Genomic DNA, 15,630 nt, shown 5'->3' on the forward strand with positions numbered 1-15,630 from the left:
GTCATATCTGGGATGGGACACAAGATTCTCATCTCTAACAAGGTGCCCAGTGATGACGTCAGAGGTAACCCACAGACCACACTCTGGGTAACAAGGAGATAGAGAAGCTGCTCCACCGCGAGTATCCCCAAAGTTTTCTTCCTGCCCTGTCCAGGAGGCCATTAGAGGTCTCTTAAAATCCAGCTCTGTCCCTTCCTGCTCCCATGCATACCCTACCAGTCCCTGTACCGTGAAAAAGAATATGGTGCCTGGGGATACTGTTGTCATTTAGTTTTTGTTTTTAATTTGAAATAAACTTTTAAGCAGTTTTCAGAGTCAAGGCAGTCCTGACATGGATCATGGATGTGTAACAACAGTGAAGTCACACAGCTGGAAATGCGGAACAGTCCTCACGCTTTGGGTCCTGTCTGCCACACTGGGCTCATCCTCCCGGCTTCTCCAGAAGGCTCCACTCTGCAAAGTGTGGGCCTGGATGCTGGGAAATGTTCTCTCGGCCACATCCACAGGGAGCATCGGAAAACAAGGGCTTGCCGCTGGGCCCTCTTCAGGGCAGAGATGGCCCTGCCGCCTCCCTGCTCTGTTCACATCGTCATGTCTGAGGGATAGAAATATCTTCCGGTGGCCTCAAGTGTGAGTGTGTGTGTGTGCGTGCGTGGATGTACACACACACGTTTGCATGCCCACACACTTGCAGGGATGTTGATTGCATATTCGGACACGGGGTCTCTGTGTGTGCCTGTGTGTCCATGTATGTGTGCAGAGTGTATGTACATGTTGCCCCCGGGCTCCAGTTCAGTACAGCTTCCATCACTCTTTCTGCATGAGCCTGGAGGCTGAAGAAGGTCCCTAGGGAGGCCCTGCAGACGTGAGCGGCCCCACTGTCCCTTGCTGCCGCTGCTGTTGCTGGCCTTTGCGTCTCTGAGAGCCGGTGCCCGCCTCCTTGCTCTCCTTCCTGCTGGGGTTCCTGTTGGCATTCTCCCGCCGGCCCTGGCCTCCCTTCCTCCTCTTCTGCCCTGCAACCCAACAGCAGGAAGATTCAACACAGGATGTCTTGCCACAAGCAGGGAGGCCCTGGGCATGGCCATGGGCCTGAGAGGGGAGTGATGAGGAAGCTGGGCAGGGGGAGGAAGGGAGGAGGCTGGCAACACAGCCTTTAGGCAAGGCAGGATGCCCGTAAGGCCTCCTCTGACCATCAGCCACTTCAGGGGACCCTGCAACATGAGAGGGGGCCCCAAGAGCCTTTTCATCCCCACCCCTCGATAAACCCCACACCCTCCTCTTCCCCATGTCTTCCTCAGATCTGGGATCCCAATGGGCTAAGACGCTCAGTTCAGTTCTTAGGACAGGCATCTGGCCCCACCCCCCTCTGCGGCCAGCTGCCACATCATTGCCAACTGCGGGCTGAGTGACCTTGGTCAAATCACTACACCTCTCTGGTCTTCACACCCACTTCCATGCCCTCATCTGACCTCTGAGGGCCCTTCCCATGCCAACATCCGCTGGCTCAGGAGAAATGGAGGAACTGAAAGGATAGGGGCACAGAAGTTTCCAGCTCCCACCATACAGAGTTCTGGGTCTCCGCCAGGACCTGGCACTGGTTTGCACAGCATGGGGTCTTGAGTTGGGGATGCCCCACTTGGCCCTGGCCTGAGACCCTCTCCTGGGCAACAGGCAGGAAGCAGAGGTGGTTAGATCTCTTGTGGCTGTGCCTGATCCCCGGCCCCAGGGAGGCAGAGGCTGCAGCTCACCCTCAGAACAGGGCGTCCTCCGCACTGTGCACCTCCGGATCTCTTTGGTGTTGGAACAGATGGCATGGTCCCCACCAGGGGCATGGAGCACCCTTCGCGTCCGCTCCTCAGAGCCCCTCCGGAAACCACAGAGCTTCTTCTTCTTGGAGCACGGCCCCCATGGGGACCACTCGGTCATTTCACATTGAGCTGGCAGGAAGGGAGGGTGAAGGGAGAGAAAGAAGAGGGGGAGGGTCACATCTCCTCTGGCCCAGAACACCCCAGAGGAGCTTCTCCCACTTGCTCTCTACCTGGGGCTCAGGCCTGGAGGGCAGAAAAGTCCTAAGAGAAACCCCAGAGGGTGGTCGCGGGGTAAGGTTTCTCTGGACAGTGCCCCAGCCCACAATCCCCCTGGCCTGCCCTCCCCCCGGAGACCCTCTGCCCACAGCACCCATGTGACTCACCAGGACTGCTGCACTCCATGGTGCCATTGGTGGCTGTGGAGCCCTCGGGGCAGGTCGGGTAGCAGCGGCCCTTGTGCAGGTACAAGCTCTCCTTACACTTGGTGCAGAAGTTGTGGCTGAAACAGGCCTCACAGTGCTCAATCTTGCACCCTGGGGAGAGGACCAGGGTGGGGGCCTCTGGCTTAGCCTGGAATTGGATGCCTCCCCTTACCACCGTCCTAACACGCACCATCCAGGCCTACCTACTCTGAGAGCAGGACGGTGCTCTGGAGCTGTGATTACTGCAGAGAGGAGTCTTGGGACAGGACAGGGGCTGTGGGGAGAAGGCCGCAGTGGCCACTCTCCCAGGCTGGCTGGGACTCACCAGGATCAGCCAGTCCCAACCCAAACCCAACCCTGGGCCCTGGAACCTGAGGTGAGGCCCAAGAGAGTCCATTTCAGAGGAGGAGGGCAGGACCCTCTGGGATGCGTGGGGGTGAGAGAGGAGGGTCCCCCAGAGGGCCACCTAGTCAGAGCTGAAATGAGGGATACAGTCACCCCCTGACCATGGCTGTGTGGTCTCCTCTTCCCCTACTGCTGGGCATCCGAGACCCAAACCCTGGACCTCCTCCTGCCTGGGGCAGAAAGAATCAGCTTGGAGGAGGGGGAAGCAATCCCAGAGCAAATTCCTCTCCCTCCAAAAGCAAGGCCAGTTCCAGGAACCGCCTCGGTTGGACTCCTGGGTCCCTCCCCATCCCCTCCTGCCAGCTCTCCCTCCTCTGGGGAAGTGGGGGGAGGGCACGTTCAGGGCTGGAGAAGCAGGCAGGGTCTTTCACAATCTCTCCCTTCCCAGATTGTGGGCGGGGCTAACTTCCTCCCAGACTCTGGCACCTGGAGCCTGGGCTGCCAGTTTCCCAGGAGCTGGCACCACCAGGAACTCCCCACCCCAAATACCCTGAGGACCAAGAGGGCAGCCCCAGGGTCCTACCTCCAACCTCACAAGCCCCCACCCCCTGCACCCCACCCTCCTAGCCTCTGTGGCTTTATTTCATCTTCACCTCTCTCCTGGTCGGATCCTTGGGCTTGGTTGCAGGTGGAATACAGTAAAAACAATAGCAGCTACCATTTACTGAGTGCCAGACACGAAGGGCTTTCTATATGCCTCCCACGCAAACCCCAGGGGTAAAAGCTAGTACTCCCATTTTAAAGGTGAGATTTTGAAAGGCTATGACACGCCCAAAGTCACACAATGCACAAGTAGCAGAGTTGAGGGCACAGCCCAGGCCGCCTGAGCTGGGGTCGGTCATATCCCTTCCTTTCCAGCCTCACGGTCAGCAGCTATGAAGAGACTACCATCGCGTAGGGCCCATCTCCCTCCTGATCAGAGAGCTGGAAACACACTCTAAACTCCAAAGCACTGAACCAATGTGTGGGGGGGGGAGTCTTGGTTTTGTTCACTGGGGTGTGTTCACTGGGTGTCCCCCAGCATGTCACCGCTGAGATGGGAAGGAGGTGTGACAGTACGTGCCTTGAAGCACTTGGAACTGTAGCTGGTATGGGAGAAAGGAGCTGAGTGAGAAGACCAGGGGGAGGAAGAGGGGATGGGCAAGGTGGCCAGAGACTGAATTTCACTTCGGTCAGGAAAGCAGAAGTGTGAGGGGTGGGTTGTGTGTCTCAGAAGCATCTTTCTGGCTGCCGTGCAGAGGGCAGGTCAAAGGGGACCACACGAGGGCTGGAGGACAGATCAACAGGCTACTGCAATCATCTAGGAGAGAGAAGGAGAGAGAAGACGGGAGCCTGGGTACAACCATGGCAGTGAGGACAGGAAGGAGCGGGTGCAGGCACTGATTTGGTTATTGGATGAAAGCAGGACGGCACTGATGAGAGGCTGGCTCTCAGGTCTGCGGTTGGGTGATGGCTTGGGACACAGAGTGACCTGTGGGAATATAGGTGAGCGCAGGTCGGCAGGGAGGAGAGGCAGTTCTGATATGGACACACCGAGTTGGAAATGAGGATGGGATATCGGGGGGAGACGTCTGGCCAGCAACTGAGTTCTGGAATCAGAAGCCTCATCTCCCCTCCTTGGAGTGCCCTCTACACCTCTCACTGGCCACCAGCAGTTCAAAGCACCCTCCCCCAGCGTCCGAAGTCTCTGCAGCCCTTCTCTGCCCTGCCCGCACTCACTGATGCACTTGTTCATGTCGGGGTTGCGGGCATCGAAGTATCCGGGAGGGCAGGACGGCAAGCAGACGCCCACCTGGCGGATGTCGTTCCTCTCCAGCAGGATGAACAGCTTGGGCGAGCACTTGAGGCAGCCGTTGACCTCAGAGCAGAGCTCACAGCCTTTGGTACAGCCCTGGCTCCCCTCAGCACTGACTGCAAGGATGGAACAAGGGTGAGAAGGCATCCGTGGGAGAGACCTCAATCCTTCCCACAAGGGCTCCCACAAGGATGGGAATGGAGTAGACTGGACTTCACTCCGACAGAATAAGTGTGCTGTTTTGAAAGCACAGGCCAGCCTGGCCACTCTCTGCATTATAAACCTCCCCAGGATCCTCTCTCAAAAGAACTAGCTCAGGTGCCTGGAGCAAGAGCTCCCATCCACAGTAAATGCCTCCATAGCTCCATGCACAACACATGCTCACCCTCCAGGCTTGCTTCCCCATCCCCAGAGAAGCTACTGAAGCGTCACCCTTCCTGGAAGGAGGGCTTTTTAGCCTTGAGAAAAATTTAAGGACAAGAAGGATAATGGGTTAAACTATCAGAGAAAAACATCACCTGCCCAGAGACAAGAAGACAACTGGAATAACTTATGTCTAGAACAGTGGTTTCAACCAGAGGCGATATTGCTCCCCAGGGGACATTTGGACATGTCTAGAGACAATTTTTCTTGTTACACTGGAGAAGGGAGTTGCTACCGGCATCTAAGGGAGAGAGGCAAGACATGTCTCTAAACAACCTACAGTGCATGGGGCAGCCCTCACAAGGACTCATCTGGTTCAGAATGTCAGTGGTGCTGAGGTTGAGCAACCCTGGCTTAGAACCATCCTTTGAGGCAGTGTGATCTCCAGCCCACAGCAGACCTTCCTTTGATGTTGCTTCCTCATCCACTTGTCCAACCAACACTCACCGAGCCCCTCCCAGGTAGCAGGTGCAGTGTGAGCGCTGGGGACATGGAGGCAGAGACACCTCACCTGAAGTGATCTTTCAGTGGTACAGACAGACCTGCAACCAGGCAAAGGCTGACAGCCACGGGACCAAGCAATAGTGGACACAAGAAGAAGAGAGGGAAGGAGTCACAAAGGAGGTGTCATTTGAGCCAACTCCTGAAGAATGCATGTATTTGTCCATTAGCAAGTAGAGACAGGGTTCTCTAGGAGCGGGACTACAGAGGTCTAAAACAACCCAAGGGGAGTAGCAGATAGTCAGGGGTGCAGGGGGGTGGAGAGGAGAGTGGTAAAAGACAAGGAGTCCTCTCTTAAGGGCCTTTTATATCATGCTAAGGAACTTGCACTTGATCCTGCCAGGCGGAATTTCCCAAAGAGTATGCCTTGGAACACAAGTCCCCTCAATGTTCATAGGGGCCACTGTATCAGGTGAGACTGAGAGCCACTAGGTTCAACAAGTCTAAACAAGATTCTTTATGGCAAGAAGGGGAGAGAGAGAACGTGGTACTCCCCAAACATGTTGGCCACAGAACCCTTGTTCTGCAGAGTTTTTCTTGGGACCTTTCTCAGAACTGATTAGACCGTAGGGAGTTCTTGGCAAGTTTTAAGCAGAAGCAAGACTTGCTCTGATTGGAAGCCTGGGTGGAGACCAGAGACTGACGTACCATTTGGAAAGAAGCTGACCAGATCATCCAGGTGAGAACGATGAGAGAGTCTTAAACAAAATTTGGTTCAGAAGTGCTTAGGGAATATAATCAGTAGCCCCAGTGACCAACAGAAGGAGGAGTCTGGGATGAATTCCAGTATTAAGGCCTAGGGCACCTACAGGTGAACGGTGGGGCCAGTCACTAAAAGAGGCCCATGGGAAGAGGAGCAAGTTGAGAAGGAAGGAGAGTAGTTATGAGTCACTGAGGAGGAGCCAGGCATTGAGGAGCTGGAGACCGAGAGCGGGGAGCGTGAGAGTGGAGATGGCAGAAGATCCTGCAGCACCCAGAACTCAGGCTTCAGAGTCAAGTGGACCTGGAGCCCATCCCCAGCCTGTGATCCTGTGACTGGCGTGCCTCCCTTCCCACCCCTGAAAAAATGAACATGAGGATGCCCCCTCGGGAGGGCTGTGGGGAGCAGCATCTGCGCCAGGGATGACCCCTGATTTCTCAATGGGAGAGGAGTAAGTCTCAGGAAGGGGGGCAGAAGGGAAGAGGAGAATAACAAACAGATGATAACAATAACAACAAAATCATAATCATAATAATGGCAGCATGTTACTAAATGTTGACATTCTGTGGCTTTACAAGTATTGACTCATTGAATCCTTCCAACCCACGAAGTAGGTACTTTTATTTTCTTTTCAATCCTCATTTTTACTGATGAGGAAACAAAGAAGCTAAATTACTTAAACAAGGCTTCATAGCTGGTGTGTGTTCCAGGCAGAGGGCACAAAGTCTATGAAGGCCAGTGGTAGAATAGTACAAGGTGACGTGGAGGCTAGACTGATTTTTAAATTTATTTGTATAGAGTCAATGTTAACTAATCAATAAATTTAAAAAGCTAATATTGTTTTTGTTGGTTTAGTTATTATGAGAGCAAAAATACTCCAAATGTTGTATTGGATTCATGAGAGAGCTCTTGGGGTTATTTTTCCACTTTGGGCCTTTACTCAGCTATATTACAAATTAATTAACTCACTGTAGACATTAGGCACCATTTCTACCTCAAATATATTAAACCCTCTATTACTCAAGGATTTTATTTAATTCATCATTGAAATGAATGATCCCTCTAGGTTTTGGCCTTAGTTTCAATACCTGAAGTCATTCAGGTGTCCCGTTTGCAGCCTCTACACCTGTGTCCCCACACTCATTTACGCCTTCCTTATCACTTTTGTGAAGGACAAGTTTGCAAAAGGCCTCCTCAGAATCCTGTTGCCTGCCTCCCACTCAGCGAGCAACAAATCTCTGAGTGCATTTTCCTTCAGCTCTATCAACAACCTGGCAAGAAGAAGTGTGGTACACGTAGCAATCTGAAAGGCAATGTGGAGTCGCTGTGGGCTTTAAAACAGGAGCTATGGTCTGGATTCTGTTTTAGAAAGACCACTCTGTAGTGTGGAGAGTGGGTTGTAGGAGGGCCAAATTGGAGGTAGGAGGACTCCCAGGTTCAAAGACACAGAGCTGAACCAAGAGGATGGAAGGGAGGAGACACATGGAAGATGCTCAGGTGGTAGAATCCACAAGACGAGGTGACGTCGGGGGAAGCACGAGTGGAGGATGACTTGGAGGTGCTGGGCTTGGGTGACAGCAGAGCTGTGGGCCCTTCACCGAGACAGGGACCCCAGGAGGAAGAGCCGGTCTGGGTAAGGAAATGATGAGTAGCCAAGTTTTGGATGTGTTGAGGTTGTGGTTCCTTTGGGGAACCCAGAGACAGTTGAACCTGTGGGTCTGGAACTCAAGAGAAACACTTTGGCTGGACATTGAGGAATGGAGTCCTTAACACGTAAATAGTCATAAAAGGCGTGGCGGTCCATGAGATGGCAAGGAGGGTGGGGGCAGAGAGGGAGAGGAGGGATTAGACATTTAAGAGAAGGACAGAAAAATAAGGGCTAGCTTAGAGGCCAAGAAGGAGCAACCAGGCAGGGAGGAGACACTCAGAAGCATATCGCATCATGGGAGCCAAGACAAGAGTACACTCAGCAGAGGAGATGTCATGTAAAGAACGGCCACAAACAGGTTGCTGATGCCTCAGGTGGGGGTGGAGAGTAGGGGGTGGTGGCTGAGGAGTAAAAGGAAGGTGAGGAAGGACAGCCATTTTATTTCAAGAAGCTGGTGGGGAAGCGGGGAGAGAGCTTGGGATGCACTGTGGGGGCTGCCACTGCAGTTCGAGCCACGGGAGCGGAAGGCATCTTGGAGCAGGACTTGTGCGGCCGGGAAAGACGGCCAGAGGCTGAGGCCTGGGCAGCACCCGGGTTCCACAGACAAGCAGATAAGAGGGGCACAGAGAGAAGCTGAGCAGGAATCACGGGAGGGGTGGGAGGAGACGAGAGCGAGTGGGGCTAGAAGCCAAGGTGAAAAGGGAGTGATCGCAGGGACCAGGCCTGGGAGGAGACCATGGCAGTGAGCTCTGAGGCAAATCTAAGGAGGCTTGCATTAGGAGGTGACCTTGAGAAGGGCAGGTTTTTTCTTTATTTTTAGGCTGCTATAAATTTATTTTAAAATCCTCAATAATAAATCAAACTGTTCTTATGATAACACTTTTACTCTATAAACTTTCAGTCTTTTAACTTTTCAACTCTTTTGAAATAGCTTAATACACAAATACACTGTACAGCGGTACAAAATTCTTTTCTTTAGTAATTTCCTACTTTTTTTCCTATTTTTTGAATTTGTTTTAATTTTAAAACACTTTTTGTTAAAAACGAAGACACAAGCACACACGTGACCCTAGCCCAACACTGGGTAGGGTCATCAATATCAGTGTCCGGCACCTCCACATCCTGTCCCACGGGAAGGTCCTCTGGAGCAATAAAACCCAGGGAGCTGTCGCCCTCCGTGATATCCATCTCTCCTCTGAGGGACCTCTCGGAGCCTCTTCCCAAGGAGGTGCCGCTCATTTGGGAGATGGGACCATCCTGGCGTGCTTGGTTTCTTTGAGAACGGCAGTTTTGGTGGCGAGGTAGTGATGAGAGCCAAGCCACAGTGGGCTGAAGAGCAGGAAGAAGGGGTGGAGGTGGGGCAGAGCAACGAGAGGGGCAGACAGAGTCAGCGACAGAGAGAGAGGGGAGAGACCAGCTGGGAGCTGGACGTGATCACAAGACTCAGAGGCAGGCTAAAGGCCCAAGGACACGGGAGAGTCAAGTTATAGAGCTCAGGTGGCAAAACTGACCTTCAGGCTTGAGGTTAGGGTCAGGGACAAGGGACTAGGGAGTTAAGCTCCATGAGGTTTTGGAGCTCAGCAGGGAGGAAAGGGGTTCAGTGATGGTCAGGGGTCAGTTCAATGAGGAAAGGGATGCTGTTCAAAGTGTCCTCAGCTTACAAAGGCAAAAGAATGGGCAAGGAGAGGGTGGAGATCCAGGGGATGGGGAGGCTCTGTGTGTGTGTCCCAGGAGATGGTGGGGGTTGGGGGTGTTGCATAATGATGCAAAGGGAAAAGCCAAAGCTCATTCATTCCATAGACATTTATTGCACACCTAACACATGCCCAGAGCTGCTAGGAGCTGGGAATGTGGAGGTGTAGCAACAAAAATCCACCCAGGAATGTGGGAAGCAGTGCCGGCTGTGCACTGTGGTGAATGGAGGAGCAAGGGAGGTCACTCCCTTCCCCAGCTGGCTGGGCGAAGAGGGTGTGCGGGGCAGGAGGAAGGGCCTGTGCAAAGGCTCTGGGGCACTGATGGTCTGAGTGTTCACGGAATTGAAAATAGGGCTTTATTCTACTGGCAAGGACAGGGACCACAGAAGGACATGGCCAGAGTCAGCTGGACAGGCTCCTTCCAGCTCCTGTGCCTATGATGGGGGTGGGGGTGTGCAGAGGAGCAACCTTGCTGTAGCCTGGCCCAAGAGGCTGGGTGGGCTCAGTGGAGGAGGCTCAGAGAGAGGGTAGCATCTTCTCCTCAACTTCTTCACAAACCCCCCCGATGCAGCTCTGCCCTTCCCACCGCCCCCCTCTCACTCTGCTCCCAAGCACTCCATAAAGCCCATTTCACCGAGCCAGGAAGGCAAAGCTGCGCCTGCCCTTCGCCATTTCTCTGCTGCTGTTTCACCTCCTTCCTCCTTGTCCAAAACCCTTCAAGTTGATGTCCATGGAATCAGCACTCCTGCCTCCCTAAAGAATGGCTTGTCTTCTCCCAGTTACCCATCTTTCTAAAACCAAAACTGAGATTGTCACACTCCTGCCTAAACTACCTCAACAGCTCCCTATGCCTGCAGAATTAAGACTCAGCTCCTCCACCTCTCCTAAAAAGCGTCCATGCGCTGACCCCGTCTGCCTCATCTCTCACCACTATCCCTAAGCAATATGGAACTATTCTTGTTTCTCTGGACACATCACACTACTTTATACCTCTTACCTTTGTGCAAGTTGGTCCTTCTGCCTGGGACACTCTGTGCCTCCTCTGAAGCCTTACTAACTCCATCAAGCCTCAGAACTAAAGTCACCTCCCCCAGGAAGTCTCTCTTGATTTTGCATCCCTGCAAAATCTGGATGGAGCATTTCTCTATGTTCCCACATCCCCAGTACTTGAATCCATCATAGTAGGCATCACCATGTGTCATTATCTTCCAAATGTCTTTTTCCCACTACAAAGAGCTTTGGAGGGCAGAACCTATCTTATTTCTGAATGGGAGCCCAGTGAAAGATGAGGGTCGCCCCCCCCCCCCACCTCCACCCCTGAATCTAGTAGAGCTGAGGATGTGGTGAGTGATGCTCAGGCAGGCAGGTATATGAATGGAGCTCACTGAGTGGTTGATAGAGTGTGGGGAGAGGGATTAGATAGGAATGGGGGCTCGGGGTGGGTCGGATGAAGGTCAGTGAGGGATGCAGAGGAAATCGCAGTGACCCAGAGGAGAAATGACTTTGGAGATGGGTTCAGTAAGGGACCTGAGTTAAGTAGGCAGGGTGGGATAGGGGGTGACAGGGAATAGGACTTCAGTGAGTGGGTAGGCAAGGGCTCTTCTCCAGCCTCACACTCTCCCAGGAGACGGGTCTATCCCTGGTGCCCAAGGTCACCCGGCACACCTCCCTGGGAAGATCCAGCATTCTTTAATTCAACTGGGAGCTTAGTTTTGACCTTCACTTTTTCTCACCTGGGCCCAAATAAATTTTGAACAGATCTGTTTGCCTCCCAACTCAAGCCACCTGAAGCCACCTCCCCTTACCCTGTCCCCCAGCTGGACCTGCCGCTCCCCTGATTAAAGTGTCTCAGTAGCTCCTCATTACCCATAGCTCAAGTCAAGTCATGTGCAGACTCCTCGGCCTGGTGGCCTCTACTGTCTGACCTCTGCCCACCTCTGCAGCATCCCCCCCAAGCCCTAGGACTCTCCCTCAGCCCCAGGCAGCTGTCCGTGCTCTATCCTGAGGGGTGTGGGCTGCTTGTTTCAGCAGCACAACCCTTCTTTTCAATAGAAAAGGTCCTCTGTGTATGAAATAGATGTGAGCACAACTGCCCCAGCTGAAACCCCAGGGCCCCCCGGAACTCCTCTTAGAAACCATTTCTCCATCTACAACTCCTAGCTGCCCCCCTACTTCCTGAGCAAACAGTCTCTTCCTCCTCCCAGCTCCACCCCTGGCCCCTCTGCGTGGAATGCCCTCGCCCTCATCTGCTCCCCACTCCCTCGCCAGAGATCACCTACTGATCTCTAGAAACACAGCTCAGGAGGTACTGGCTCTGGGCCCTCCCAGCCCCTCCCCCTTTCATCCTGTTGTAGCATCAAGACACTAGATTGAAATTGTCCCCCCTTCACCTCCTCCAAGGACTTCTCAAGATTCACTTCTGTGACCCAGAGCCGGGTGCTGTAGGTCCCACATGGACGTTCATGGACTGGCCTGAGGAGTGAGTGGGACTTCAGTGAGGGAAGGAGGACTCTACCGTGGTCCATGTGGGGGTGGGTTGGGGAGGAGGGCTGAAAGCTCCAGAGGGAGAATGGGGCAGGGAGGTAGGACAAAAAGGGGGTCCAGCTTCCGGAGGGGTCAGGGAGGGAATGGGGCTTTGTGGGGCAGTACTGAATGAAGAAGCCCAGGAATCTGATAGGGGAAGGGTCTCAGTAAGGGGGGGAGGGGGCACTCCGAGTGAGGGCTGGTGAGGGGATAAGGGTCCTGTGAGGGGCAGGATGTGCAGGAGGGAGGGTGGTCGGGGAGGGTGAGGGCCAGTGAGGGAGAGTGAACAGGGGCTCAGGACAGGGATGAGTCCTCAGTAAGTGGAACAGGAGAAGGACACCCGACCGGGCTTCATAACTCACAGCTGCAGAATTCTTTGCTCAACTTCTGCCCCTCCATGCAGGGAGACTACCACTCATACCTGAAATCAACCATTTCTGGCCTTAAAACTGGTTTGTGGCTCCAGATCAGAGCTACCTGATGACTGCTGGTGGCCCTACAGTCACAAGGTTACAGGATGCTGGACTGAGGCTCATGTACATAGCAAGCCTACCTCTGCCCCACAGTCTGCCCAGTGCCCTTCCACGTGGTCAGCAGGCCCAAGCACCGGTGGACAGATGTCTGGCTCCTCTTTCTTTTCTCCCCCACTTCCCTGGACACCCTAGGGCAAAATGGTTCACACATTGTTTACATAACAATGACATGCCCCCTGAAGTCAATACGGAACTTGATGTTTCAGGAAGGTTTCACCACATATAACATAGCATCTCGTCTAAGCCTCACTGTATCCCATACAATGATTCTTGCAGCTTGACGGTTATTCTTAAAGTAACACTGCCGAGCAACGTCCACCCGCGTCTCTCTCTGAGCACAAGTCCCTCTGGGACACTCCCTGCCCCCCCAAGTGCATCCCCTCATCTTGTCCCATCCTCATATTTCACCATCAAGAATGTCTGTCACTCACACCACTTGGTAATAAAAACCGGGTTGCTGCTGCGGAGGCTGTGGGAGGTGGCTGTACCAAAAGTGTCACAATTGCTGTTTTCAATTGGTCATGGCTGAGGCAGGCCCTTTCTGATGTGCAGGCCAGTACTTTTTTTTCTTTTTTCTTTTTTTAGTACAAAGTTTAAGAACAACAGGTCTTCTGACCCCTGGTTTAGGTGGGTGTGTGGCTCTGCCCACGTCGGGGACAGTGTGATCACTAGTGCACATCGCTTGAGCATGAGTGGCTCCACTCATACTCTTCCTGTCATCTCGGAAATAGAGGAGACATTATAAACTGCTCAACTGCATCTGGCCCGTGGAGTCCAAAATACTGGCTGCGATAGGGGAGGAGGGAGGAAAATCAAGGCCTCACTGCTGATTAAACCTAACCGTCTCTAATTGTTTGTTAAGCCAGGGATTTTCAGCTTCACCAGTTCTCCGAGCTTCTGTCCCTGGGCTGGGTTGTGCCTTTGGCCACTCCTGTGGAGACCCAACCAAACTCCACTGTCGTCCAACCCTTACTGGCAGCCTCAGTCTGTAGGACTCCAAAGAGAAGCCAGAAGCGGCCGGGCCAGGCGTCAGAGGGACGCCTGCCTGTGGGCGAGACATCTCTGAAGGAGGGATGTTGAAAGACAGGCCTTGGGGTCAAGTCCCAGGTCGGTGACACAGGCCTCCACCCCACTCCTGACCTGCATCTCTCACGGGCGGTGACCACGCCCACAACATAACGGGCAGGTGCGTAGCCAATCACTGGAGACATTAAGCAGAGGCTAGAGGACCTGCTCTTGGGAATGCCTAGAACAGGGCTCTGTGGGGGACAGCGAGGGCAAGGGAGACAGGTTCCAGTTAAATGCTGTCAAGCTCTGCTTTCAAGAAGACGGGACTCACAGGAATGAGGAGACCTGGGTTCCAATGCTGATTGTGTGTCCTTAGGCTTGTCATCTCTTCCCCTATCTTAGCCTCAGTTTCCCCATCTGTACCAATGATGGATTTATTTTATTGTAAGCTGCAAGAACCCTTTCTGCCAATGATATCTTATGTGGAATCTTACAGATAGTAGGAAAGAGCAAAGTTGCTCTGGTTGGAAGAGGGGCAGCACCTGACTCCTGACCACTTGCCTCCTCTTTGCCCCACAGTGCAACTCCTTAATTCCCATTGACAGGGTTAAAGACCACAGCAGTGGGCAGTCTCACAATCTTCCAGCTCCACCGTGCCTGCCCCATGATCTGGACAGGGAGAGCTGCTACCTACCATTAAGGTGGGTAGAGTTCCTGACCCAAGGGGTTGAGAGCTATGCTTCAGCCACCACTGAAAGAAAGGGCCCTGAACTGTCAAGGAGAAGGGAACCAAGCATCCTGGGGTAGAGGGCCAGGGGATCATCTCCATGGATACCACACAGAACTGGTGTTATGTCAAAGGGCATAATCCACACACTGAAGCCTCACAAGAGAGGGGTTAATCTAGAAAGCAGAGTCTACAAAGGGGAAAAGAGACCAAGTGAGTAATCTACAGAGTGGGCAATCTCAACAAGTTAATCCACAAACAGGATCACCTATTGAGTAATCTACAGAAGTAAACATCGGCAATGGTCATCACAGAATGAAGTCACCAAAAGCCCTCTAGTAACCCCCAGCTGGCCCCCCTACCACGCCCACAGCTCTGAGGCCCTCCATGGTCAGCCCCGCTCATTACTCACTCCGTCTCTGTCTCTTCCCCTTGATCCCCCGGCTGCCAGCAGTGAGATGCATCCCGCTCAGAACCAGGGCCACCACACACAGCCCAAGCTGCATAGTCACTCGCCAGTTCCGGGCCCCTGGTAGGAGGGGTGGTCTCTGGGGCAATGGATGGCGCTGGGTTCTTGTTAACACCTCCGAGGCTAGGTCAGCAGCAGGAGGCCCAGGCCTGGGCCGTGTCCCAAATCCACCATAATCTCAGCTGGGGACAGAGAGGGTATGGGGAGCCCACTTCTCCATCAGCCCATAAGGAGGTCCAGAGAGCTTTCCTCAAAGACACCTGGAGTGTCACATGGGAGAACTTGTCACTTCAGCAGGGATACCTCCAAAACCCAACCTGTTGGGGGAGGAGAGAGGAGGATTAATTCTGGGTACCACGGGGTCCACCCCTATGCCTCTTACACTCCTATGTGGTCCCCTATCACAGGAGACTACAAGAATTCAGAATGTTTGGACCTGACAAGTTGCACATCTGGCAATCCTATAGGAGAAATCTGCTCCTTTTCCTATCTTGCAGAATTCCTTGGGACTAGAGCTGGCTACCCAAGCAGCTGGAATACGGTGAAATACCCTCACAACACCAAACTTGTGGATCTCTGGGAACCAGTTGGCTCCCCCCTGCCCAATATTGGCCACTTCTAACTGAAAGTCTTTCTTTAGGTCTACCCTACAGACCTCATGCTGCAGTAACATCATGTCTCTTGAAGAGAAGCTTTCTGTCCTTCTGTGAGTGACCCGTCAGCTTTCTTTTCCCATTGCTGAGTCACCCCTGTGCCTTTCACCTGTCCTAGAGCTAGAACAGCGGCCACCAACAAGCAGGCAGACTCTGCATGGCCCTATGGGCTTGGCGGGAGGGAAGGAAGTAAGGCTTCCCCCCGCCACAGAAACTCTGACACAGCAGGCCCAGCCGGCCTGGCCTTTGTGAGAGGATAAAAGAGGCAGCTATGCCCACGCTGGTCAGACACAGAGAATGGGGATAATCCCCCAGCCCAGT

The 15,630-nt window shown here is 53.4% G+C and overlaps 1 protein-coding gene across 1 annotated transcript; it reads right to left on the minus strand.

Moving 5' to 3' along the window:
* Window positions 1-709: 709 nt before the first annotated feature.
* Window positions 710-14,965, minus strand: RSPO1 (R-spondin 1). Its single transcript, XM_090271564.1, has 5 exons — window positions 14,600-14,965; window positions 4,355-4,546; window positions 2,192-2,341; window positions 1,749-1,937; window positions 710-1,013 (listed from the first exon to the last, which is right to left on the minus strand). The coding sequence occupies exons 1-5, from the start codon at window positions 14,691-14,693 to the stop codon at window positions 847-849; spliced, it is 792 nt and encodes a 263-aa protein (XP_090127690.1). The 5' UTR covers window positions 14,694-14,965; the 3' UTR covers window positions 710-846.
* Window positions 14,966-15,630: the final 665 nt, after the last annotated feature.

Source organism: Furipterus horrens, unplaced genomic scaffold, assembly GCF_987537825.1.
Source record: "Furipterus horrens unplaced genomic scaffold, mFurHor1.1.pri manual_scaffold_3, whole genome shotgun sequence".
Classification (NCBI taxonomy): Eukaryota; Metazoa; Chordata; class Mammalia; order Chiroptera; family Furipteridae; genus Furipterus; species Furipterus horrens.

Excerpts from the sequence above, each read along its gene's own strand:
- RSPO1 (XM_090271564.1), bottom strand. The coding sequence starts at position 14,693 with ATGCAGCTTGGGCTGTGTGTGGTGGCCCTGGTTCTGAGCGGGATGCAT. Across the intron at positions 2,342-4,354 it reads CGACATGAACAAGTGCATCA|GGTGCAAGATTGAGCACTGT; the intron begins GTGAGTGCGGGC and ends TCCTCTCCCCAG. Across the intron at positions 1,014-1,748 it reads GAGGACGCCCTGTTCTGAGG|GGCAGAAGAGGAGGAAGGGA; the intron begins GTGAGCTGCAGC and ends GTTGGGTTGCAG.